Source organism: Ambystoma mexicanum, chromosome 10 (assembly GCF_040938575.1).
Source record: "Ambystoma mexicanum isolate Mex_15411 chromosome 10, UKY_AmexF1_1, whole genome shotgun sequence".
In the NCBI taxonomy this organism is placed as follows: domain Eukaryota; kingdom Metazoa; phylum Chordata; class Amphibia; order Caudata; family Ambystomatidae; genus Ambystoma; species Ambystoma mexicanum.
In genome coordinates this window covers 1,012,589,266-1,012,613,791 of record NC_090932.1, presented here as the reverse complement: position 1 = coordinate 1,012,613,791, position 24,526 = coordinate 1,012,589,266, and the positions used below count along the sequence as shown (strand labels likewise).

At 43.0% G+C, this 24,526-nt stretch overlaps 1 protein-coding gene across 1 annotated transcript in view; it reads right to left on the bottom strand.

Annotated features, from left to right (window-relative positions):
• Positions 1-24,526, bottom strand: part of ALG3 (ALG3 alpha-1,3- mannosyltransferase) — a 149,308-nt gene that overhangs the window by 103,282 nt on the left and 21,500 nt on the right. The window contains exon 4 of the mRNA XM_069618814.1: positions 19,666-19,826. Within this exon, the coding sequence (XP_069474915.1) occupies positions 19,666-19,826 (161 nt within the window). The remainder of the gene's footprint in view (positions 1-19,665; positions 19,827-24,526) is intronic.

Sequence of the window (24,526 nt, the reverse complement as noted above, 5' to 3'; positions counted from 1 at the left end):
ATTATCGGTTCGCCCATTAATTGACATCTATAAGGGTAAAGTTGTTGCATCCCTTATGTATGGGGCCGAAATAAACCATCTTATGGGTACCTTAGACCTTAGAAGTGACGGTAAAGTGGATAAGGGTACTAAATCGACCCAACTGTGTTACTGTCCTGTCATTAAAGTGGTGGTATCAATGGAAATAGTTGCAGTTTTATAGGAATTTTTTTATCACCCAGTAAAAAATCATCCCATTAGTACATTTGTATTGAAATGTGACAATATTTTAAACTATCTAGGTCTTTCCACAGACGTTCTAATCTACAACCCCAACCTTGGTGAAAAAAAGTCTGTTTAGAAAAGATTGGTTGGATACACAGGAGGCACCATTGTGGTATAAACTATATGACCAGCTCTTTCAGGATATTAAGAGTCATGGTACAACCCCAAAATATTTGATGAATTTACCAAAATCCTATTGGCGAACACATACCTTTTGCTTCAGGTTGAATACTTACTCATTGGGGAAATTAATATCATCAGGAACAAAGACCTCATGACATAGCTTCTTGTAAACATTGCGAGGTCCAGAATACAAACGAGTCTCTGTTGCATCTAGTAATTGAATCTCTGTCCATGAATTTACTTAGGGGAATAAATGTTCAGTAAATTCATCCTTAATGAGGAATGGCTAACCAGCCAAAACCTTTGCGAACGGGTTGAGGTCCCAATACCATAAGCACTGTTAAGATGTTGACATTGTATCAATCTAATGAAATAAAAATGAGCTGTGAATGTTAATTAAGAAATCCAATTAATTGTTATATTCAGAATTGGTAAAGATATGCACTATGAATTTTTTGAGTTTGTGTAATTTAAATTAATTGTATTTTATGATTTGTGGAATTTGGATTAATTGTGTTATTGTTGTAATTTTGTATCTACATGTAAAAAAGGTTATTTAAAACTAAATTACACATTAATGCATTTTCACAAAATGGTGAATGGGCGGTTTAGGATTTCAGGAGGATTTTATCTGTGGGAAGATTCTCAGAAGGAGGAGTACACAAATAAAGGGGCGTGGTCTTGTTTCCACAGCATCACACACACGCGTGTGTCTGTTTAGGGAATTATGAGCGGGGGGGGGGCTTTTGGGTTATTATACCAGGAGAGTTTAATTTGAGGGTATCCAGAAGGTTTATGTAGTTTCAGAGGATGTGGTGATTGTGAACATGTGAGGTAGGTTGTATAGGTGTTCAAGGAATTTGGGTACGCAGGTGGAAGATCAGCACAAGGGGTGAGATCCTCAGGTACTTGGGCTTTTAAGTGAAAGAGCAGCTTGGGTTGCATTTGGTTTGCAAGCAGGGAAATAAACCAACTTATTTTACAGAAGGCACCATCTACAGAAATCCATTCACTTAAACCTTGAAGCAAACTACACTGTAGAGTGCCACAGGAAGGGGTTCCCACCAAGACATGCAGACATGCAGAGAAAAGGCTGATGCAATCACAGCGCACACTCCTTAGGTTTATCAACTGTGCATGCAGAGGGGCTGCTTCATCTGGAAAGAAAATCCCTCAATGTCGAACAACAAAGAAAGAAATATTTCCTGAAAACGTACAACTGGTTTGTGTTCATGTGACAATTTAAGAACTCTGTGCATCTCCTTTTTTAAACGTTTCACAGCAACATCTTTTTTGTGTGTAGTGCCAATGCCATTTGAAAGTGAATGCTGCACAAACCCCTCTACATCCTTGGCAGCAAAGAAGACTTGCTCAGGACACGGACAGCCACAGCCTAGGCATTTAAGTGATTAAAAGAGTGTGTTTATTAGAATCATTTCATTTGTTAATTGGCAACATATCGCATCAGTCCATATCACAGCATTTGATATAGTCAGATGGTGCTATCATTTCTCAATTCAAGTGTTCCAGAAAACACTGCTTTCTTTAAACAATTTCTCTATTTGATGTCAATGTAACAGTCTGCTGAAACGGCACTTGGTTCCGGTGCTTTCTCAAGATCCTTTTGTTGATAGTGGCTTCTATTACGAAAGATTTGTCTTTTTTACAACATTCCTTCCATTGACATAAATGGAGCCCCCAGCTATGAGCTATGCCTTTTTGCTTCCCCTGATATTTTCTTTTCTTTAAAGACCCGTGGTCAGGATTCTCAGGTCCATCCTCCTTACCCAGGTACTACTAGTGATGTATTTATTTTTGACATTTGTAAAGGGCTGGGCGCTGATGCCCTCAAGCTCACCAGGATTCAGGGAGCGAGCCCAGGCCCAACTTAAAGGATGTACAGAACACACTTATGCGAATACCAAATAAGAGAAGGCAAGAAGAAAAGGCAAACAGTAAAATAGAACACGAACATGTAATTAAACTTTGTAAAACAGAAGATGCAACAATTTATCAGGTAAGTAACAGTCCAAAATAACATTTCTCTCAGAATCCAAGAGTCCTTCATGAAAAAGAAACAGCATTAACAGGTAAGTAAATGCTTTACTATCTAGGCTGGCAGAGTGACCATGTGAGACGGGGCAGTCTTTGGCGGGAAGGAGTTGCCTCTGGCCAAAGTGACCCAAGGAGCAGTTTCTGGAGTTAATTGCAGGTAAGCCCTCAAGAGTCACTTGAAATTGAGCAAGGGGCTTAGAAATGAGACCCCAAGGAAGAGCAGATTTTGAAGAAATGTCGAGGAAGGTCACACTAAAGAGGTGCTAGACATGGCCGAAGGCTCGGGAAGGCTAGCAGGGTGGTCATATGATTTGAGTCAGCATGGCTTCTTGAGCATCCGAGGTGAGAGGGGATGGAACCAGAGCGCTTACCTGGGGCCTTGGGCTGAAGACTCAGGTCCGGTCCGCTCAAGACAGTATTCAGAGTCCTGGCAGTGTTGGTGCACCCAATTAGGAGTCCTGCGATGCAGGAAAGGTCAGGATCTTCAGGAAAGCGAGTCCTTCGTAGGTGTGATCCAGTTGTTCCCACAGGACCAGGAGAAAAAAGTGCCACTGCAAGTTCCTTCTCGTATCCTTTGGAGAGGCACAGCTTCACCATCAGATTGCTCCAAGCATCAAAGGGTGCTGGTACAGAGCTCTGGTCCTTCCTCAAGCAGGTCTCCCAGATTGTAGATTTGGTGATCCAGCAGTAAACAAGGTGTGTGGGCAAAGAGGCCTGCTTTATCCCCCTCGGGAATCAGTTACCACACCCAATCACAAACAAAACATAAAACAAACCAATGGGTGGTCAGCCAACGGCAAACCATCTCTCCAAGCCCACCCATGCATTCTGGAAAGGTCTCATGCACAAAACAATTAATCCACACTGTCATAGACAGTGTGGATTAATATGCCAGTCAGAACTAGGGTTAGGCTGACAACAACCCTCATTCACACATCTAGTGTGAAAAGATACCACTTCCACTGTCTCACACAAAGAGGGACAAGGGGTAGTCACGTGACCCCTCATGTATTCAAGTCAATAAGTACAACCTCCATCTTGGTGGGTGGAGGAGGGAGTCAGAAAAGATCCCTGTCCTTTGGCCACTTTGTGCTGTGGCCTTCTTCCTGAAAGCCAGGTCTGGAAACTGCCATCTATGGTATTCACTTTCACAGGATCCAGTTTGGATTACCGGGCAAAGTGCTTGTGTGTGATCTTGCGGAAAGGAGGATGGGACTGTCGACACAATCTACATCTGCCCTAGACCATGCCTGGTGCTGGGCAGATGTAGGGTTCAAGGTTGTCTTTGATTGGACAGCCCTTAACTGTTTATAATGGTTCATATCCTTGCTAATAGTGGGCTGGAACACACCCAACCTAAATTTGGGAAGGGAAGAGAAGCTCTGCAGATGTTCCTCAGATCGTCCACTGGAGCCATGACCCAAGAGAAGCCTCCCACCTAGACCAGAAGAATGCAGCTGTGGTCAACCAGAATCGCCAAAGCCATCTCCTTGTTACGCTCACCTGGTTCCCACAGGGGTGTCGGGCGGAACTGGACAGCCGCGGTCTCCACCAACGTGATGCATAGTGCAGAGATGACTGACTGGACTGGCCCACCTAGCTTTGTCTGCTTGACCCGTAGAAGTAGTCTCCTAAAGGCGGAGAAAGGGAATTAGCCACCCGTGGAGTTGAGCAATAGCCCCTCACTGCGTCCCCATTGATATTCCCTTTCACCAAGCTCACCTTATAGTTTTGAATGATGAGCTCTCCATCCTGCGAGGAACGCAGGGGCGCGTTGATGGCCAGTTACTTCACTGGCTTGAGGATATTGGAAGAGTTCTAGACAATCTTGGCTCCAAAACTCCTGGCGAAGGGCCGTAAGTGTATAGTTCTAAAGAGTTCAAAAATGTCTGAATAAATCACTCTTGTCCAATTCCTTTGTTTATCTTGCAGCTTAGACCCAAATGAAGATAGTTCTGTGGCAGCTGAAAGCGTTCTGGTAAGAGTCTGCTATTCCACACTGTCCGTTAAATGATGCCAAAGTTTAACTCGCTGCGGTCTCTTTTCTTACAGGTGCGGCGTAAGAAGATTTGGCGTGCTGGTGAATAATCCCTCCGGCGGTAAAATCAGGTAAGTATATGGTGGCAAGAGATTGTCCTTATTTGTTTCCCCTTGGCTCACCTTGTTGTTTTCTTGTCCCCCTTAGGTGCTGGAATGCGGCAACTTAATATGGAGACAGCGCCGGATCGTAGAGATGCTGCGAGGAACGGTGAGTATGGCGCGGCGCTGCTGCTGGCGATGCGCCGTGTTTAAAATAAAGTATTTTTCTCGTGCAAAGATGCAATGAATCCGGAATCAGGTAAGAAACCCAATAATGTTCTTGTTCTAACCTTTCTTCTTCTTTCTCTTCTTTCTAGGAGCTCTGGACTCGAGGCGGGCGTGGCACGAGGCTGGATGCTGACTGCAGGCACGGTGAGCGTTACGCTGCTGGAAGCAGAATAACGCGAAGCGTGTGCTGCCCATTCGGATGTGGTTTAAATAGCCTCCAAAGTAGTCCCAGGTAAGTATTCCTCCACAACCACACCCGAGTAACAAAATAGTCCCTAGGTAAAGGGCTTGGATCTCTTGCAGCATGGTCTGCATCAGGTAAATTTTAACATATGAGCCTGGCGCCTATGGCACCACAACTGTTCTCCCATATGAGCCTGGCGCCATAGATGCCAGGACTGTACCCATATAGCCCCCAACAAGCGTTGCTGGGTTTTCTCTGGGTAACATGATGCTTGCTTCCGGGGTTGCTGGACTTAGTCTGGATGCCCGGGGGTAGGCATGACACTCCTGGTGATGCCATGCTGCTTTTGCAACAATTCTAGAAGACCTACGCTGGTGGGCTCAACCAGTTCGGACTCCGCACAAGATGCCGATGGCCAGAAGTCAATGGGAATGTCCCAGAATCATCCTACCCCTGCTGTTGCTGCTTTCCCTCGCAAAGAGATGCATTTCTGTAGCCTAGTCTTCCTTCATCAACATAAACCATGCCTGTACCCCCCCAGACTGGGGGTTTCTCTGCAGATACTCTGCTGTGTCTTTGATGTTTCTTCACATTTATCTGTGGTGGCTACTGTCTTGAAGTGTGTGTCAGGGCCACCCAGTTTGAAGACTGTTAGAACCGTCCTATTGGAGCTCACTACAACCGGTTAAATCGGACCCAATCCCGATGCCAACTTCTGCCACTGCACCCGCAACCCCTATACTGTAATCAATGGGATCAACTCAGAAAATCGAAGTAAGCGGTGGAAGTGCGATTACCTGTTTTGAGGCCCACTTCCAGCCATAGGGATAAATCTCTTAACTGGCTGCGATCGGTGGAGTTGCAGCCAAGTAACCCTCCCCATGCTAACCCCTAGAGTGGTTGACTCGAGAGAGAGAGTACCCCTAAAGACATTTACTAACCTGTTATCTTCAAAGGTGCTTCAATTCTGCAACTTCTTCCAACCTATCAGCATTGCCAAAGGTTGTTCGAGGAGCACTTTAGAGACTTCCATCACCCCTCCAAAGTCCTTGCATACCTGGAACTTTGTCTCTGTTCAAATACTAGGCTTTCTTACCTGGTACGGAAGAATTGCTTGTTATATTTAGAAAGCTGGTTATACAGTTTTAAATGCATTGATCTTTCACTTTGCTATTTACAGTTGCTCTTGTTTCACTGATTTGAACTGTTTTGCTTTTTTTATTGTGAAGGGTCAGTAGTCTAATTTTGAGACTAATAACTGTGTACATATATGTATAGATAAGTGTGGTTTGGGGTTACATCCCTTTCTTGAATTGTACCTGCTTAGTGTGTTAAAGGTCTACAAAAGGAGAATACTTTTGCACCTGTGTGTGGACGCTAATATTTGAGCACTTTATGTGTGCTTAACTGTACTAATACTCTCCCATTCCTCCCCCCACAACATAAATCTCCCTTACTTCGCAGTCAAAATTAGCTTGACAGAGTTTTGTGATAATTGAAATTACATTGCACCAGGTATGGCCACGCCTCCACCTTCTCCCGAGCATCTACAAAGGTGCAAGCAGAGAAACAGTCAACACCAATGGTCAGGCAGACACCATGAAGAGTAGAAAAGGTTGTGTGACAAGTAGGGCGAGAAGTAGTTTGCATTCACAGAAGCAGCGGCAGGTTGCAGAAAACCCAGACAGGGTTGTTGAATGAAAATGGGTAGGTAGTGAGAGGTTGAAGTATTCATGGGCAGGGAATAATTAAATGACGGCATGCAAAAGACATGAAGAACACTGACACAAAGAACGCCAACATGGCAGAGAAAGAACCAAAGTACCACCATTACTCAGTCCAAACCCTGCAAGACACAATTCTGAAATACTGACATAAAAATTCTAGGTCCCATGAGGCTCAGACAGCAGCCCCAAGCACTGAGGTCAGTGCGTCCAGAGGAGTTCTGCTTAGAAGCTGAAACTGCACTCTAAGCATTTCCCATGGCACACAGCATGAAACTATTAAGAGTTAGTTTCAGTTGGTAGCAGTGAGAAATAAGATGTATTCTTAAATGCCAGGAGCAAGTAGCTACTGTGTCAATTGATCCTATAACGCATGAATATACAGCACCCCAAGTGGTCACCAAAGGAAAGCACAAGTTAGAATAACAGAAAATTCAATAAATAGATGAAATTGAGCTCTGAACATTGCCCATCTACCACGTGATAGAAAACAGTGACTTATTCCAGGCCCAATTATATAGTAAAGCTGACACTTCCTTAGCACATCCAGACAGAGATGTCATGCCAAGGCCACGGACAGACGGTAGAAAAGGCCTCAGGACTGGGAAAGAGAAGGGAGTAACTTCTGTAATGAATCTGACATTGTCATCACTCCTTTCCCTGGGATAGCCTCTTCTCAAGGGTCCTGGGGCCGGCAGCCGCTACCTGATCCTGACCGTGGGGGCGGCTCTATGTGGGAGGATCACATGGGGAGAGGCGATTCCCAGTGGAACAATATCGCATTGTTGGGGGAAATCATATACCCCCCCACTCCCTTCTAGGGATGCCCCTCCTTTCCACAGGCCCTGATGGCCTATTGTAATATCTTCCCTCAAACCCTTGCCAACTCTACTGCCAATATTCCCCCACATGACAGAGGGAATATAATGTATCCACAACTAGAACAAGGAAGAGAGGAAGTAGTGATCATTAGTCCCAATAGATTCCAACACCCACTTCCTTAGTATTGTGCTAAAACCAATCTGACAACTGGGATGAGGAAGAGGGCCAGAGCAATAAAGATGACTAGGACCGGCAAACCAACGGCGCAGTCTAGTCTTTAGAGATTGATCCGACAGACCGGGAACTTCTAGATTCGACACAGCAGATGAGGTGAGTGAGCTGCAGGAGCGGACGCACACTGTAACGCACATTGCCAGTCAGAACATCAAGCAGGAGCACACCACGGGAAGCTGCAGGCGAGACCCAAGACCACAGAAGGAAGTTACAGTGCAGAAAAGCCGCCATAACAGAGCGCGAAGCAGCAGTAGCTGCGCACAGGTGAAAGAGGCATGAAGAAAGCACATCGGCTAACAGGCCGTACGCCAAGCCAGCGCAGTGAAGGAAACCAGAACAAAGACACACAAAGAGCATTTCCGGCACCCAGTATGCCCAGGGAAAGCAAACAGGTTACCGGGGTGCTTACAAGTGTATGCCGGATTGAACAAGGCACACAAAGGTCTCAAAACAAAGTGTATGAAGAACCTGAAGTACTTGTGAATTGTACCAGCAACGGATGAATGAGCCCATGTTTACAAGAGGAAAGTGAATGTAACAATAAATATTAAAGAGAACTCTGTTGAACAAACTCTAAGAAGCCACTTTGGGCAAACATTATTTAATGAACAAAATGGAAAAAAAACGTACAGGTCCTGGCAGGGGAGTATTACAGGCAAAACCAAGTATGAGAAAGACTATAATTTAAATGATTTTCAAGAATGCATGAAAATCCAGGCAGGAGAGTATACAGGCAGAGCTAAGTATTTGAGAAGGACTGCAAGTTAAATGCTGAAAGTCTGTACAAAAGAAAAAGTGTGAACTTTATATCATTAAAAGGAGACAACCTCAAGGGTTGTGAGTTATTCGGAAAAGTGGAAAAGAACCTGGCAGGGGAGTATACCAGGTAACCCACGAGTGTGAAGCTTGCATCTAAGAACTCCAAGGAAGGCCCATGCCCTTGGGATTCTGAACTGTCTTGTGTGTGAAGAGGTGCTTTGGGAAAGAAACCTATGCCCCGAGAATTGTGAACCATCCAAGAGGAGAGGTATGAATTGCCCCCGCTTGGTTTACCAGGAACTTGGTCATTCTTTTGTTTTGAAATTTCATATTGTTGAAGTTGAATCTGGGGGAAGGGGGTCATCCCCTGGAACTTTGAATTTGTTTTAGTTTGGAACTCTTTGGTTAAACTTACATTTTGCATTGGATTTGAACTTTTGTGCAGCGTCAAGATCCAGACACAGCATCCTTTTGCACCTTAGATTTAGTTTTAGAGTGCGAGGGTCAGAATAAGATTACAGACACATGTCAAGGGTTTTGACCCATGTTGAATCAATAGATAGGGTAGATGTGGGGGATGAGCTGTTGCCGCCCATTTTTCTATACCAGAACAAACTAAATCAATAGACTGGGTGGATGTGGGGATGAGCTATCGCCGCCCACATTCACGCCAGAATCCAGGAGAACTGCGCAGTTGGCACAAGACCACTCTAAAGATTCAACCTTCTTGTGGGGGGGGTTCCACATAACCACTCTAATGTCAGGATGCCTATCAGAACAATAGCAAAAATCTCCTGTCAAATTCAAGACAACTCAAAAATGGATGCAGTACCGACAAATTCCCCAAGGCAGCGCTAGCGGTCTAAACTCTGACAGGAGAACTGGCTGACAAAGGGACCTGAGTCAACAGGGACTTCAAAGCATGTTGGTTAATTGAAAATCTTAGCCACCTGCTGTTCCCAGAGGCCAAGAGGCTGGGAAACCTTAACACCTCAGAGATTCCCACACCAGGAGGCAGGATATCACATGACCCTGTTGATTGATTGAGGAGAGACTTCCAGGCAGCCTGCTGGAGCCCACACAAAAGGCTCTTTCAGTTGAATGGGGTATGTTAATTTTGAGTGTTTCCTGTCAACAGCCCTCTGCCAGCAAGGAGACATGTGATCACTGACCCACCCAGACTTCTGGAGGCGGACCCAAACACTTTGGGGAGTTGAATTACAACAAATATATATTTTACAGAAACAGTGATAACTTATTGTAACCAAATGACAGGAATGTACAACTTTGAGAGCCTTAGTATGGAAAATGCCCTCACGATTTGAGTCCAAACTCCGATTTGTACCATGTTCTGGGGCAAAACCCCGCTAATTATGAATATTGTAGACACCGTATTTGAGCTAGAGACATGGAAAGTTACTGGGATATATGTGGAAGGGAAATGTACCTTTGTATAATTTTTGATGAAAAACCAATGTTGCAAAACCCACTAAAATCGAAAATAAGTTGCCATTTTTGAATGCAAGCTCCTAGAAACGCCAGAGTCGGGACAGGGACTATCTTTAGTAATATATGATGTGTGTATGTGATGTCAAACAACTGTGTACCTGGGAAATATGTATTTGGATCAGGAATAGATTTGTGTGCACATTGACCAGGGGAGTGTCATTTCTGCAGGTCATAAAAATGACATCACTCTGACACACTATCCCTTCCCAAATCAGGGACCAAAGAATCTATTGACCTATCAAATCAAGAGAGGGGTAGGCTTAGTGATGCTAGCCTCTCCACCCACTTTTTAAAAACGCATAAAAAGAGACTGCTGGGACAGGTAGAGACATTCAATTCCATTTGCTGCGGAGCATGCTGACCGACGACTTCACATCCCGAGATCCAACACTTAGACTTCCAAGCTAAAGATAGAGTAGAGAACTTTGAACCTAGAAGGCCCACTGCAAGCAAAAGTATTCTCAGCAGGCCTACAGAATCCAGCAAACGTAACTAAACTATTCAACAGCCGGGCGAGCAGTTTGAATTCTGTGCCAAGAACTTTTGCAGGAACCGCAGACCAGACCCAGACCGCTGTGAGCAGAACCAGAGATCTGCATCGCTGTGAGCAGAACCGGTGCCTGATTGACCCGCCGAGCAGAGAGAACCGCCACTGGACGTGTTGACCAGATCCGTGACGAGGCCCATTCATTTCAAAATTAGGAGTGAGTATCCGCCAGAACTGTGCAGAACCCAATCTCTTAGTTAAAATAATCTAATCCAAACTATTTTAACCTAATTAGAACAGCCTCCTAGAAATCGTGTCATCTGTCATTTTTAAAGCTGCACAACTGTCACCTGTCAATTCTGCAGCTGCAAGCTGTCACCTGTCATTTTGAGTTTACTTTAAATCCGAAAAACTACCTTTATTAAATCGTCCGTATCTCTTGAACCGTTTGGGCTAGGAACGAAATGTAACGTTCATTTTAAAGCTGTTATTCTAGGATTTCCAACGAACCTAGAACCGACTTCCTACTCCCTATACATCTTCTGCAATCGCGATTTACGCACTCGCGAAATTTACCGCGATTTGGCTCAATTTCTCCACTTATCAAAATAACAGCTCCATTCTTTCCTTTGTTAAAATCCGTTTGCAACCTGGTAATAACTCATAGAGCATTGCTAAAGTGAGCCTGAACTAATACCAACAAGCATCTCTCACTCACCCTGAATCTCTAGAGGGAATTAAAATCAGTTAGCACATTTTCCCATCCATTGCCATCACATTTAAAAGCATTTTGGGCCTGCGTTTCAAACCTCTACCTGTTTTCCTCTAAGCTTGCTGGGGGGGACTGCATTTCGTATTGCATTTTGTTGGGATTCTTGAAGACTGTGTGCTCTCCTTACATTTCTTACATTGCATAGTGGGGGGAGTGAATTGTCAAGGAAAAGTGATTACATTGTCTTTTGTTGAAGCCATATCAAGTTATTTTCTGTACTGCATTTCATTCATCATTGCGTTTCCTTGAACCATATAAAGCATTCTTTCCCACCTTATTCTTCTGTTCCTATTCATAAGTTACCGCTTGCTGATTACTGCTCATATTCATAAGTGTGATATCAATTATTAATTTATTATAAAAGTGTGATATATATATATATATATATATTTTAATTTTTCAAATAAACCTTTTAATTTGCAAAACAAACCTACTTCTTGAGGGGGGTGTTATACAAGGGTTGTCATCCAGAGTCCTGAACTGGACATAAAAATACATCAATAAGGGTTTTCCTCAGCATCCCAGACTAGGCATTGACTTAGCTGTAGTGTTGATTGAATATCGCTTACACACAGGACATATAATTTTGGAAATCTTGACAAAGGACCGACCCATTTGTTTTGGTGGAGGTAGGGAAAAGCCTCAGACTAGGGATAGTGAAGCATTTTCCCAACCCCTTTAAGTCTTTATCCCAAAACATGAGTCCTCTGTGTCTGCATCGCATTCCTGGCTCCTCACACTTCAAACTGGATCGTAGCAGTTTGCCCACCTCTCCTCCCCCAACACACACCTTGGCACAGCATAAAAGTGCTCAAGGTGGGATGAGCAAACGAACGACCAATCGAATCGACTAGTGTAGTAGAGTGCCAACCAATGGCATGGTAGATTGAAATGTATCATTTGTAGAAGGATGTATCTAGGAGGAGTTATAAGTTGTAGAAGAACCAATAGTAAAGGTTTTACCTATAGGTAACAAGATGTTCTCTATTCAACTAACCAATTGAGTGAGAGCACACTTTTTATGATGATTACTAACTATGACATCAGCTATGACCATTATCTAGTTTTAAAAAACCTTGCTGTTCCCAACGCCATTTTGAGATGGTCTTTTGCACGCTCTTCCAGTGGCCGTTTGTATCGGAATAAAGCATGGTTTTCTCGTACACTTGGAGTTTCTCCGTTATTGAGTAGTTTCTCGTTATTTGTGTATTTCAGCCTATCCTAACAGCTTGGCTAGAGCCAGCAATGGCCTGCCAGTCCAAGCCTTGGCAGACCCAAGTGAAGTGATGCCCTCCGCGATTGGCCCTGGTGCGTCCCCAGACACCCCACAGGGTGTCTGGGGTTTTTCTTTCATTTAGTATCATGAAATCGATCAAAATTAGTAAGGATCAATGCACACTCTATAATGGAAATGTAATTTGAATTCCTAACACGGGGTAAATTTCACAAAAATATACTTTCTCAAAGAATCTACTTTATTTTTACATATTTTCTCAAATTTTACAAACACACACGAATGGGTAAGTATATCCTTTCGAAATACGCTAGGAAGGAACATTAGACTGCAGTCTCCATTTCAGCAATACCACGGTCTGTGGGGGAGTGTGGCCGACATTGCATACTATATTCGAATACAAACGCAAGGTTAACCCAAAAGATGGCGCTCATGGCAAGGGAGCTGTGCGGGGCCATGAACACAGCAATAGGACTGCATTCGTCACTATAGCTACGACCAACAAACACTGCGGACCTTGTGATTTTGGAACCCGACGCGAAGAGACGTGTCTTTTGAGGTAAGCCCTTAGCGAGTTGATTTTCCCGACGGAATACTGCTAATTGGGATGAAATGCCCATTATGAGCTGTTCGTAATATTTGCAATGCCCGTAGCTAAGGGGAAACCTCAATGATAAGAATCCAAAACACGGTACGAGCCGGCATAAAATTTGCAAACAGCTCTACTTGGAAACTAATATGGAGCAAGTATTTTTGAATGGGCAGCACACAACCTGTAATTGGTACTGTACCAGCACTATATATGAAGGATCGTGTACCAATAGGCGTCTAATTAATTCAAGCTCATGTAGACAGAACCTTTTTGCTCATATAATATTAATAAAAATATGAAACTGGGGGCGAGATGACCGTGTCCACCGTATTCAGACTGCACTAAGGACCTAAATACAAATCCTTTCCTTTTACAGAAGGGATTTATCGTATATGACTAACAAGCCTACAGAACTGACCACGCAAGCTAATCTGCAATAGGTAAGGACAAAAAACATAATACCCAAAGGTCTCATGCCCTGCCACAGTTTTTAATGCTATAAAAATACTGGGAATGAGACATTAACTGTGAATTAACCAATGAGTGGATACTATAGAACACCGTACAACACACTACTGAATATTATGAATAAGAACTAAGAGATTAGAGTCAAACATTATGGTAATGAGATGTTTAATGCCAAATCAGTACTGGATTGCCCTAAGGGTTTGTGGTTTTGGAAAATTGCTTTACAAACGATATATGTAAATTGATCATTCTGCTTGTTTTTTCTCTCCTTATTTCCACAACCTTCCTTGCCCACTCCTTCTCCCTTCACCCCTCCTTATGTATCTGGCCTTTTTGTTGGATTACATAATTATTTGAATGAATTGCCATTTTTTAAACTGACTCACTATGATATGTGCTTTGTATTATATTGGGTTCTAGTACTATATCAGCCCTGATTTGAAAAGGACACATGCAGTGTCGAAACACGTGTCATCTTATAGGGCAAAAGTCAATTAAATAATGTCGAATTCTGAACCAATAAATTGACAACTTGATGTCGAGTATAATGTGTGGCGCAGGCACTTTTGTGTGAGGACTATACATATTCTTTGCACTAACTAGGTTGGCCTCTCAGAACCCTCCCACAGGGCAGTTTCTGAAAATGCATGTTAAGAACCTCCAATAAATTTTAGTAATTTGAATCCCACTGTAATTGAGAAAACCTGGTCATTATGACAGGGGTTATAACGATTCAAGTTAAGGTTGTTTTATGTTCAAATGTGAAGACACAAATGGAATTATCCCGTTCAACAAATAACGGTGCGATAACGGAGGTAACATCTACATGTTGCCATTACTAATTCCACCAAGACAGAATCCCAGATTGACTATCACAATAATTACAGACACATTGCAGCTGGAGCTCAGAGCTAAATGAAAAAACACATACAATATTGCTATGAATAGAGAGGTGCAGTAATTCCTATCCGACTTGCACATGTCACACCCAGATCTTTATCAGTCTTGAATTAGGGACACAGGGGAGTTGAAGGCAGCAAACAAATCTGACATCATTGCACTGGGAAACCATAAAATAATGTTTGCAGTGACCCTCTGTGAGCCACTGCCCATCTCCAGTAAAGTATGTCAGATATAGATGTACTGATTGATGCTAACCTTATAGTGAATGGCTAATACTGTTGACAGCATGCAGTAGACAACTGTGATGATGCCTTGCAAAACATAATTGACTGGAGACATAGGTGGACACTGCAGAATCCCAAGTAAAGGATCATATGAAGTGCTACGAAAGGTTTTCCCCTCTTTGCTTATTTTTAGCCTCATTGCTTGGGACAGCAGGCAGAGCTGCAGGCTCTTTTGGTTTTTCGGGAACCTCTTTAGCAAATGAGGTACTTTTTACAACCGACTTGTCACTGCAACTCACTTCTTGGATAAGTACTGGTCAGTCTCTAAAAAAGCTATTTATATCCTAATTAAAGGCTCGAAAAGTCTAGATAGCTTGAGATCAACAGCTTCCAGGTGCTAGCTTTGACTTAACAAGCCAACTGGTGCCATACAAACTTACCTACGTGACATTAACTCTGTGTGTGTTGGAATTTAAATAAATGTGTTAGAGGACATTTTTAGAAGGCAATAAAGCATACGCTTACAAACATCTTGATGGCCTCTTATAGCTTAACTCCAGCATACTTGACAAACTTCCCAAGTGACAAACATCGAGATCTGTTTATAAGATTTCGGCTAACATTCTCCATAATAACACTACACTCTACAGATATGGCCTGGCTGTGCATTCCAAATGCAGACTTTCTTTGTAACGCACACAAGCAGTCCCTAAAACACTTGATTTTGTTTTGCCAGGAGCTACGAAGTTTAAGAATGTACCTATATAGCAATTTATTGGCCCAATTTGGATTAGATGCTGAGGCATGGTGGGAGGCACTATATGCGGGTGGGAGGACCAGATGGACCCATGCCTGGACTACATTTTTAGAAATTGTTTTGGAGAAATTGCTAATTGCGTAAACATGATGATGGAAGGATTTTGGGATAATTGGTAAAAGTTTGTAATAAACTGTAAACCGTAAATAAAAAAAATAAAAAAAATAAAGCATAATGGCTAGCGTGTAACATACAAATAGTTATAGTTTCCATCTCCTGGAAAAATTATAATGGGCTGCATGGTATGCATTAGCTCCTTGTTCACAAGAGGTAGCTACTGCTCACTGTTTGAAGCCTGATGCAGAGAAGAAATGTTAGCTCCTGCTCTTCAACTGCTTTATTTCAATACCTATCAATGCCGCCAGTACAGGGGACCCTGTCACCAATGTCTTCCTTTTTTCTAACACTTATTTCATTTATTTTTTACATTTTTATAGCGCACAGGGCAGACCCTACGCATCGCAGAGCTGTTACTTGCAAGTTTACAGCTTAGTTACTTACTTAGTTACAGTAGTAGTACATTACAATTATGCAGTTTAGATGAAAAAGAAACATTGTACATGAGCATGATAAGGTGACAGGTGTGTGGCGAAATCAAGAGTAGAGTTTTGGGAGCTTTTCTGAAGGCTATGTGTGAGCTTTCAACTCGGAGTGTAGGAGGTAGGGCACTCCATTGGGTGGCTGCTAGGTACGGGAAGCTAGTGCCACCTGCGCGAGCTCTTTTAAATTTGGGCACTGTGGGCATGTTTGCATAGGGCGTTCTGGTGGGCCTGGTTGTGGAGATGGGGTGGATTCTTTCAGAGAGGTAGGTGGGAGCAGTTTGGTGAATACATTTGTGTGTCAGTGCAAGGGTTTTGAAGATGACCCTTTCTTTGATAGGAAGCCAATGGGCTTCTCTCATTGCAGCAGTAATATGCTGTCTTTTAGGGATTCCTAGGGCTGCGCGTAGGGCGTTATTTTGAATGACCTGTAGTTTAGCCAGATTTTTTGTGGAGGTTCTTAGGAAGAGGACGTTGCAGTAGTCCAATCTTGAGCCTGTGATGGCGCGTGCAATTATAATGGAGTTTTCTTTGGGTAGGAATGGTCTGGCTGCTGTCATAAACTTAGCATGGCAGGCTGCCGTGGAAGCGATGGCATTGATATGTCTAGTCATTGATAGTTTCGACTCAAGGTATACTCCGAGGGTTTTTACTGCGCTTGTTACTGGGACTCTGATATTATCAATGCTGAAGTGGATGAACTTGGAGTCGAGGTTCTTGAGTGTCTCATTAGTACCGACAAGGAGTAACTCTGTTTTGTCTGAGTTCAGGCATAGACCATTTACTGCCATCCAAGCTTGGATTGTGTTGTAAATGTCGTTTAAGGTCCTGGAGTCACTGTCATAGTCTCCTGTTAGGGTAAGGAGGATCTGGGTATCGTCGGCGTAATTAGTATACGAGATACCCAGTGCATCTGGAATGAGCAAAAGGGGGCGCGTGAAGATGTTGTAGAGGGTGTGCGAGATGCAGGACCCTTGGTGTTCACCACACAGAAAGATTGGTGGGTGAGGCCGACGCAGAGTCAGAGAAGACTTGCATAGTTCTTCCTTGCAGAAAGGATGATATCCACGTGGTGGCGTCTGGTGTGATCAACCAGGTTGAATGCTGCTGAGAGATCTAGGAGGAGGAGCGCCGGTTTGCCAGCATCTCTAGCCTCATCCATTTGATTTTTTAAGTCTAATGGTGCGGTTTCGGTCCCATGACCTGGTCGAAACCCAGATTGTCGTGTCCCAAAGAGTTTGTTGTCTTCAATGAATTTTTGTACCTGGAGGTATGCTACTTTGTCTAATATTTTGAGCAGGAAGGGTACTGTGGTGCCACTGCCACTGCAGATATTATTGCAGGGGGACTGCATCCCCATTTCTTTTTAAGGATTTATCACTGTATTCTTTGCATGCTGGTGGCAGTCTATATTTATATATATTTGGCTAGTGCCTTACTTTGCACATTTATCTATATTGCATGAGCACTTTTTGACTACCCGAATGCCCAAAACGACTACCCTTGTTCTAAGTCTGGTGTTTTTGCACCATTGCCTTTGTTCACTGTCTTTCTCCAGGATAGGAAATGGCCATATATGACGATTCCTCTTAGCAGTGCCTGCTCAGTAAGGGCAGCCGAGTGCTTAGAATTGGTGAAAATTGGTTTAGGGTCCATATGCATGTTTCCCGATAGATAGGCTGGAGTGACCGCCACCACAGCATTTTGTATATCTGGGTACATTTTGGAGCCATTCTTCAGCAGACCACTGTAAGTAGAATCCAAGACATCAAGAGCACTGAAAGGAGACCTGAACTGCTGATGCCAATGGCAAAACCAATCTCCTGTCCATGAGTCAGTGGGGACAACTGGTTATTTGTCCTGCTATTCATTTGGCATGCTTTGGTCTCTCCTAGGACCCGCAAATCTGCTACAGTTGGGAAGGCCTGCACATCCTGAGAGGGACCCAACTTTGTACAGGATACCGAGATACTGTATCTGCTGCTTCCGGGGCTGTGCAGCATCATCGAGGGACATATTCTTTTGATCTCTGCTGCTGCTAGTTGCCACCAGGCTAAGTTAACCCATCTGAGCTGAAGTTATTTGTTTCCTCCTTGTTGCAAACAGGCCCTTTCTGTGTGACCTGAAGACTGTTCACCGCCAGCTGCATCATCTGCCCTTCACCAACACGGTAGGACTCGAAGCAGAGGCCTCCTAATTTTAGGTATCCTGCTACAAGCACCATCAGTGACTGTGTCCTTGGACCTGTGCTCTTCACCCTCTGCCGTAGGCAGATACATCTTGTCCTTTGGCCATTATCTCTTTGCTGACAACATTCAAATCTTTCTACATTCCTTTCTTCACCCCAGCCATCTCAGCACATATTACCAACTGTCTCACCACAATCAGTCATTGAATAGCTCTCTACTACCTCATGTTCTGAACACTTTGAAAATAGAAAGTTATTTTCCTCCTGCCTTCTAACACCATCTCTACCCTCTCCCATCTCACAACTCCTTCCCGCCTGACCTACATTACCCCTCACCCAAGCCTTGCTACCTTGGAGGTCCTCTTTGATAGCGACCTCAGACTGCAACAATTCATCACTACCACCGCCTCTGCTGCTCGTATTAGCCTTCTCAATGTTGGAAAGATTCGCCCATTTCTTTATGACCAATCTACAAAAAACATGATTGCCACCCTTGTGCGCAGCAAACTCGACAAATGCTTGTGCCTACTGCTTGGCCTTCCTCTCTTTAGACAAAGTCCTTAACTTCACTACATGAACCATGCTGGTTTGCTCTATAAGAACAAACACTTTTGTGTTTTCGTAAGTCACCAAGTCCTTCCCGATCAAAAAGGACATCTTCAAATAAATACAAATGCAAAATAGAAAGAAACTTGTTTTCACAAACATAAATATCACGTCGCCATTACCTCCTGGGCTAGTTTCAGTCTTTAAAGTTAATGGTCTAGTCGCACCCAGGGAAGGGCGCTCAGACAATAAGGTAGGTGGAAAAGCCTGCAGCTCGCCGGTATGGAGTGATTTTAACGGAAAGAAAATAACGAATGCAATGATAGCAAAGAAATGAGCAGCCCCCCACCCCAATTAAAAAAATAAAATACACTTTGTCTTTGTTAAAATTTAATTTGTTCTTTTTTCATTCGTTTAAATCACATGTAACCACGGTGACACCTTACACATAGAAAAGGGACAAAGTGGCTTTTCCTATGGCAGCAGCAATCTTGTTTTTTGTTTTTTTAATAGAAGATTGGGCTCAGGCAATACGCGCAGAGACCATCTCCTGAAAACAAATACAACAAACTATTTGCACCCTGAACGAACCCCGAGGTACGATTAGCAATCCCCCTCGAGCAGGGGGACGTACAGGGCCAGTAACGGCCCTGAGCCTTTGCCAAGGCTGTTGCTTCGCTCAGGCCTACCTAGGCTTCGACTGGCGGGACGTTACCTGCCCTGTACGCCCCCTTGAGCAGTGGTGATACTACATTATATGGAGTGTAGTATTGATTCAAGTGTCCTTATGCCGCTTTGAATTACCTTTGAAGCAAAATCAATCACAAAGCTCATCAAGTATGGTGCGAGATGTGAACATAGACGAAGAAGGACCACTGTTTTGACAGCCTTTTCCCTTTCCACTCAAAGCTCACCTGAAGAAAAAGCAGCCCAAGGACCAGCGATCCTCCAGGAAGAGGTTAATGGCAAAGAAGAGAATGACCATGGCAACTGGGTCATTGAAGAGACGCAGGATGAAGATGGAGTGAATGCGGTAGGAAGCGCAGCACATGAAGAAGAAGACATATGGGGGTACCTGCGGGAGACAGAAAGACGATGAAAGCAGCAAGACAACATAAAATACTGAGGCGGGACATATGCTTAAGAGAGGTAGCAAGAGGAATAGAGTCAACAAAAGTGAAAGAGCAACAGAAGGTAATGAGAGGTAGCAAGATGGAACACAAGTCAAAACGAGAAAAGAAATGTTAAGGAACAATAACAAGATTCAGCAGGAGGAAACAAGTGAAACAGTGAAATGTATGTCAACTGAAGTCCAAAACAGCAAAGGAGGGAACAAGAATCAATGAAAAATAGCAAGAGGCATGGTGAACAGCAGATATCAAGTCAATTAAAATAAACATCAATGATGGGCAACATTAGCCAACAAGGGACAAACAATAGGCAGTAAAAAGCAATATGAAGGGAAATGCAGAGAACTGATAAGAACAAAAGTCATCGGGGGACAGGAAGGAGTAGCGAGATGCAACAAATGAGAAAAGAATAAGAGTCAAACCGCGGAAATGAGCAATGGGAATCACGAAGAGACAACTAAAGTCAAAGAAGTCCATCAGAATGTGTTGAAAGTTAGTACGATTCAACATGAAAGAAAGAAGAGCCGGGAGCAAAAAGTAAAAGAACTATAGGCAAAGACAGACTGAGTCATCAAGAAGGAATTAGAGGAAGTAATAAGAAGCCCTAGGTAGGCAATGATCATTGCATCAGCAACATGGAATAATGCATTAATGTAAAATAATGGCATAATAAGCAGAACAAAACTGAAACAAGAGGTGAAGTAAGACCAATAGGAAACTAGGTGTAACGAGAAACAAAAACATTAAGATGGGGGGTAAAAAATAAAAAAGAAGACATGGCGACTGAGGGCAACAGATCAGGGAGGTTCAGACAGGTGCTCAAATGTATTGTAAACAAAACGATTTATGTTATGTTAGTACCAAGATTAAACAACATTATTGGGACGGGATAACCTGTGCCTTTTCAAAAATGCCAAAAGGGATTGCCATGAATTACAGCACCTGTCCCTGTAACATCAAGTGGTACTGTTCAGAGAAACCATATTTTGAGAGACAACAGGGTAATGCTGCAAGTAATTACACAGTGGCACCAATCGGAGAAAAATGAAATCTGCTCACACGAGTGAGCAGCACGTGATCAACTCTGTAAACTTAATGGGGTAGATACAGAACAAAGAGTGCTTGGTTTCGGCACTCATGTGCAACCAGTATATTTGGACTTCGAATAGCATCACTGATGAAGACCCTTAGCTGGAACTGAGTTGAGGGCCAAACTCTTTCTGCAGCAAGGTATCAAGGCCCCAAGGAGAGCATTTATCAGTCCCTGCAAGGATCCTCGAGGTTCTTGCCTGTATAAGGTACAGCAGAGATCACTTATGCCAAGATAGGCACCAGAGCATGTTTCTAAGTAACCGAACCAGAAACTGTAAAATGGTCCACCGCCTGCACCCGTAAGAGTGCACCTAATTCTTCATGCTAAAGCCTGCAGACTACAGCACCAACAGGAGTATGGGGAGGTTTGTCACCTTAAGGAGAAATGTGTCAGTCTAAAGCAGTCGAAAATTCATAACAGTGTTGCTTTCTCTGGTCTAAAAGACCACTTGCTCACTGACTGTACAATAAAAGTATTCTATAATTAGAGACAAGCCTTTGAGTTCACAGCTTGGTGAAAGCACACAGTCAAGCAAAATCTGCGAATTGAGAGAAGGAACACTGTGCCAGGTTGAGGCAGGTTTCTTCGTGAAGTGAGTCACTTTTACCATTATGAAGACTGTCCATAGCAGCCCCAAATAATGTGTCAATACAACAGCACAAATCAAATAAATAAATAAAAGGGAACCAGCACCTGCTATTCAACAGTGTGCCTTTTTAGCCCAAAAGTGAAGGCCCATAACCAGCAGCAACACAGTCAAACCTAAAAGCGATTTAGCATTTCCCTGGTGTGGCCCTCACTTCAGCCTTTCAGATTGGATAGTTGAGTTGCTTGCTACTGTGGGAAGGGGAGATTAAAGTCTACATAAGAACAACATGTTATATAGCTTGCTAGCAACTTTACCTAGAACATCAGAAAAGACTACTTATTTTTTCAATATTTCTTAGATGAACACTCCGAGTGTCAATATGGTTCAATCCGTTGACTTATGTAGGAAACGTGTTCTTTATTGTTGTAAGATAAAATCATTGTTAATTTTTCCTTTGTTTCTGCCATATGCATTGTTAATTCTTTTTTTTTTTAAATGCTCCGAATTCGTCCGTCCCATTTTCATAGGAAATTAGCATGTTTGATGTGGGTGTTAAAGAGTTTGGATATACCGTCGTTTTGTGGGGAATTCTGGGACATTCATGAGAAGGACAACAGATGGGAAAGCAAGGGACTATGGCAGTGAATGAGAGAGATAATGATCCAGACAGGAGGCAAAAGGTATCCACAATAGGAAACACTTATCAATAGGGAGAAATAGAATTCAACAGGATGGAACGCAAGTCTGCGTTAACAAGAGAACAGAAGAGCCAATAAGTGGGATGCGACGCAAGGTTATAAAAAAAAAGGTAACACGAGGCAACAGATGGTAAAATAAATGTCAAATTCAACAAAAAACAAGGATAGGCTATAAGAAGCACTTGCACGGAATCACATCCAAAATAAACAAGTCAAAGGCAACAGGTGGAAGAAAGGTTAATAAAGGATCACAGTGTGATTCGGTAAAAAGGGAATAGGAAAAGATGTAACAAGAGGGAACAAAGGGAAAAAAGCAACAATGAGATGTAGCAGTGACAATTAATAAGCAATGAAAGAGAGGTAAAGGGTGACAAGTAATCAAATGTTTTGAGAAAGAAAAGATTTAAGAAAAGGAGTTTCAATGACAGAGCAAGCTATAACAAAATAACAAAAAGTAGCAAGACCAGACAAGAGATAAGACAGTGAGAGCTACCGAGAAAGAGTTAATAAACAATGAGAATGCAAAATAGAATACAAGACAATACACAAATGGGATAACAAATCACAGGCAACAACATGTAAGGATCGAATGAGTGATCAAGTATTAGAGTTGAGTAGTAGAGTAGGTAATCTGGAAGAATGCAAATTAATAGTTACAAGATGTAATAACAAAAAGCAACTGTATAGACCATGAGGTAGAAGAAATGTAATGAGGAGCAACACTAAAAAGCAGGAAATAACGAAAGGTAATAAGAAGTAATGTAAAGAGGCATTAGGGTCCTAGAGAACACAAGGCAACACAATAAGTTAATAAAAGGCATCAAGTGGCATATGAAGCAATTAGTTGTTAAAAGAAGTAAAGGTGGAAATGAGAGGCAAAGATGGGTACAAGAAGAACAGGACAGAGCAAGTGAATGAGGCAATAAGTGATATGAAAGGACAATGATAAAAAAAACAAGTAACAAGGGGGAAATTAACAAAAAGCAGAAGTATTGAGGGATGGCATGAGGCAATGAAAGGTAACAAGAGTTAAACAAGTAACAAGATTAAATGAAAGTGAACATGGGGCATGAACGTGCATTAGGTTTTACAGTTGACCAAATGAAGGGGATCCACCTCATGAAACCCTGTTTGAAGAAAGCATCTCTCTAAACCCTAGCATCATTATGTGGGAGCAATAGTAAAAGCACAAAAATACTATGAAAGGTTTATTTCAGAAGTCAGGATGGAGGAGTGAGGCAAACCATAATGCAACATAAAGGGCCCATTTGGCGATAACTTCCCACACTGCTATGTAGTCTGTCCCCACAAGAATATGTTGAATCCCAACAACCGTCCACTGTCTAAGATCTGGGAGGTTCTCCCCTATGTCAAAGGTCTCGCAATTTAGGCAAACCCCTATCCAATCTGGTAAGGAGGGGTAAAGGAATGGCCTCCAATGTATGGTGCAAATCAGTTGGACAGAGTTTTAGGACCAGCGAGCCAAAGTCCATCCCTGGCCCAAACCAAAACAAAGTTTCACAGGTGGCTTGTTGGAACTATGTCCAGCCGAAACAACCAGTCACAGTGAGTGGAGTGCCACTGCACACTTCTTTAAAGCTGCTTGGATTCAAGTTGTGGCTGGAGTCTTCATGAGGGCTGGTGTCCATCTTGGCTTGGATCATAGAGCTTAGGTTATCCAGGGAAGTGTCTTTGTTCTAAGGTGACAGCCTCAGTGACCTTTGTCCTACAAACATGGGGTAACAACTTCTTGCAGTTACATGGGCAAGCCCTTAGGTCAGGGATCACCCTCCTTGCCCTGGTGGGGGATTGCCCTCATTGGATCCTTCTGGGTAAAACAACTCAGCTCTCTACCTAGGTCTAGTCTGGTCTTGCAAGTTTTACTTTATTTGTTCTTGGGGCTGTGCAGCACCAGCCAGGTGCTTGCCAGTAGCTCCGAGATAGCTTTCACACTTTCTTCCACTTCCTAGTCTTAGGGTTTGCCAAGTTAAAGTCAAAGACCAAAAGGTTGCAGCTCTCCTGTGCTATGGATGAAATGGCGTAGCATGTTGCCTTTTTTGAAATATGGCTTTGTTCCAAGACTCCTTGACGTGGCCACAGAACTGGTCCATCCCTTAGCTGCAGCTGTGTTTCTGGTCTTTCTCATCTACTCTCTCCGGTCACAACTCTCCTCTACAACCGGTGTCCTATGTTTCACCATACAACCTTCCAAGTATGAAAGTCCCTGTCTACTTGTACACTGTGCTCGATTTGAAGACTTATTCA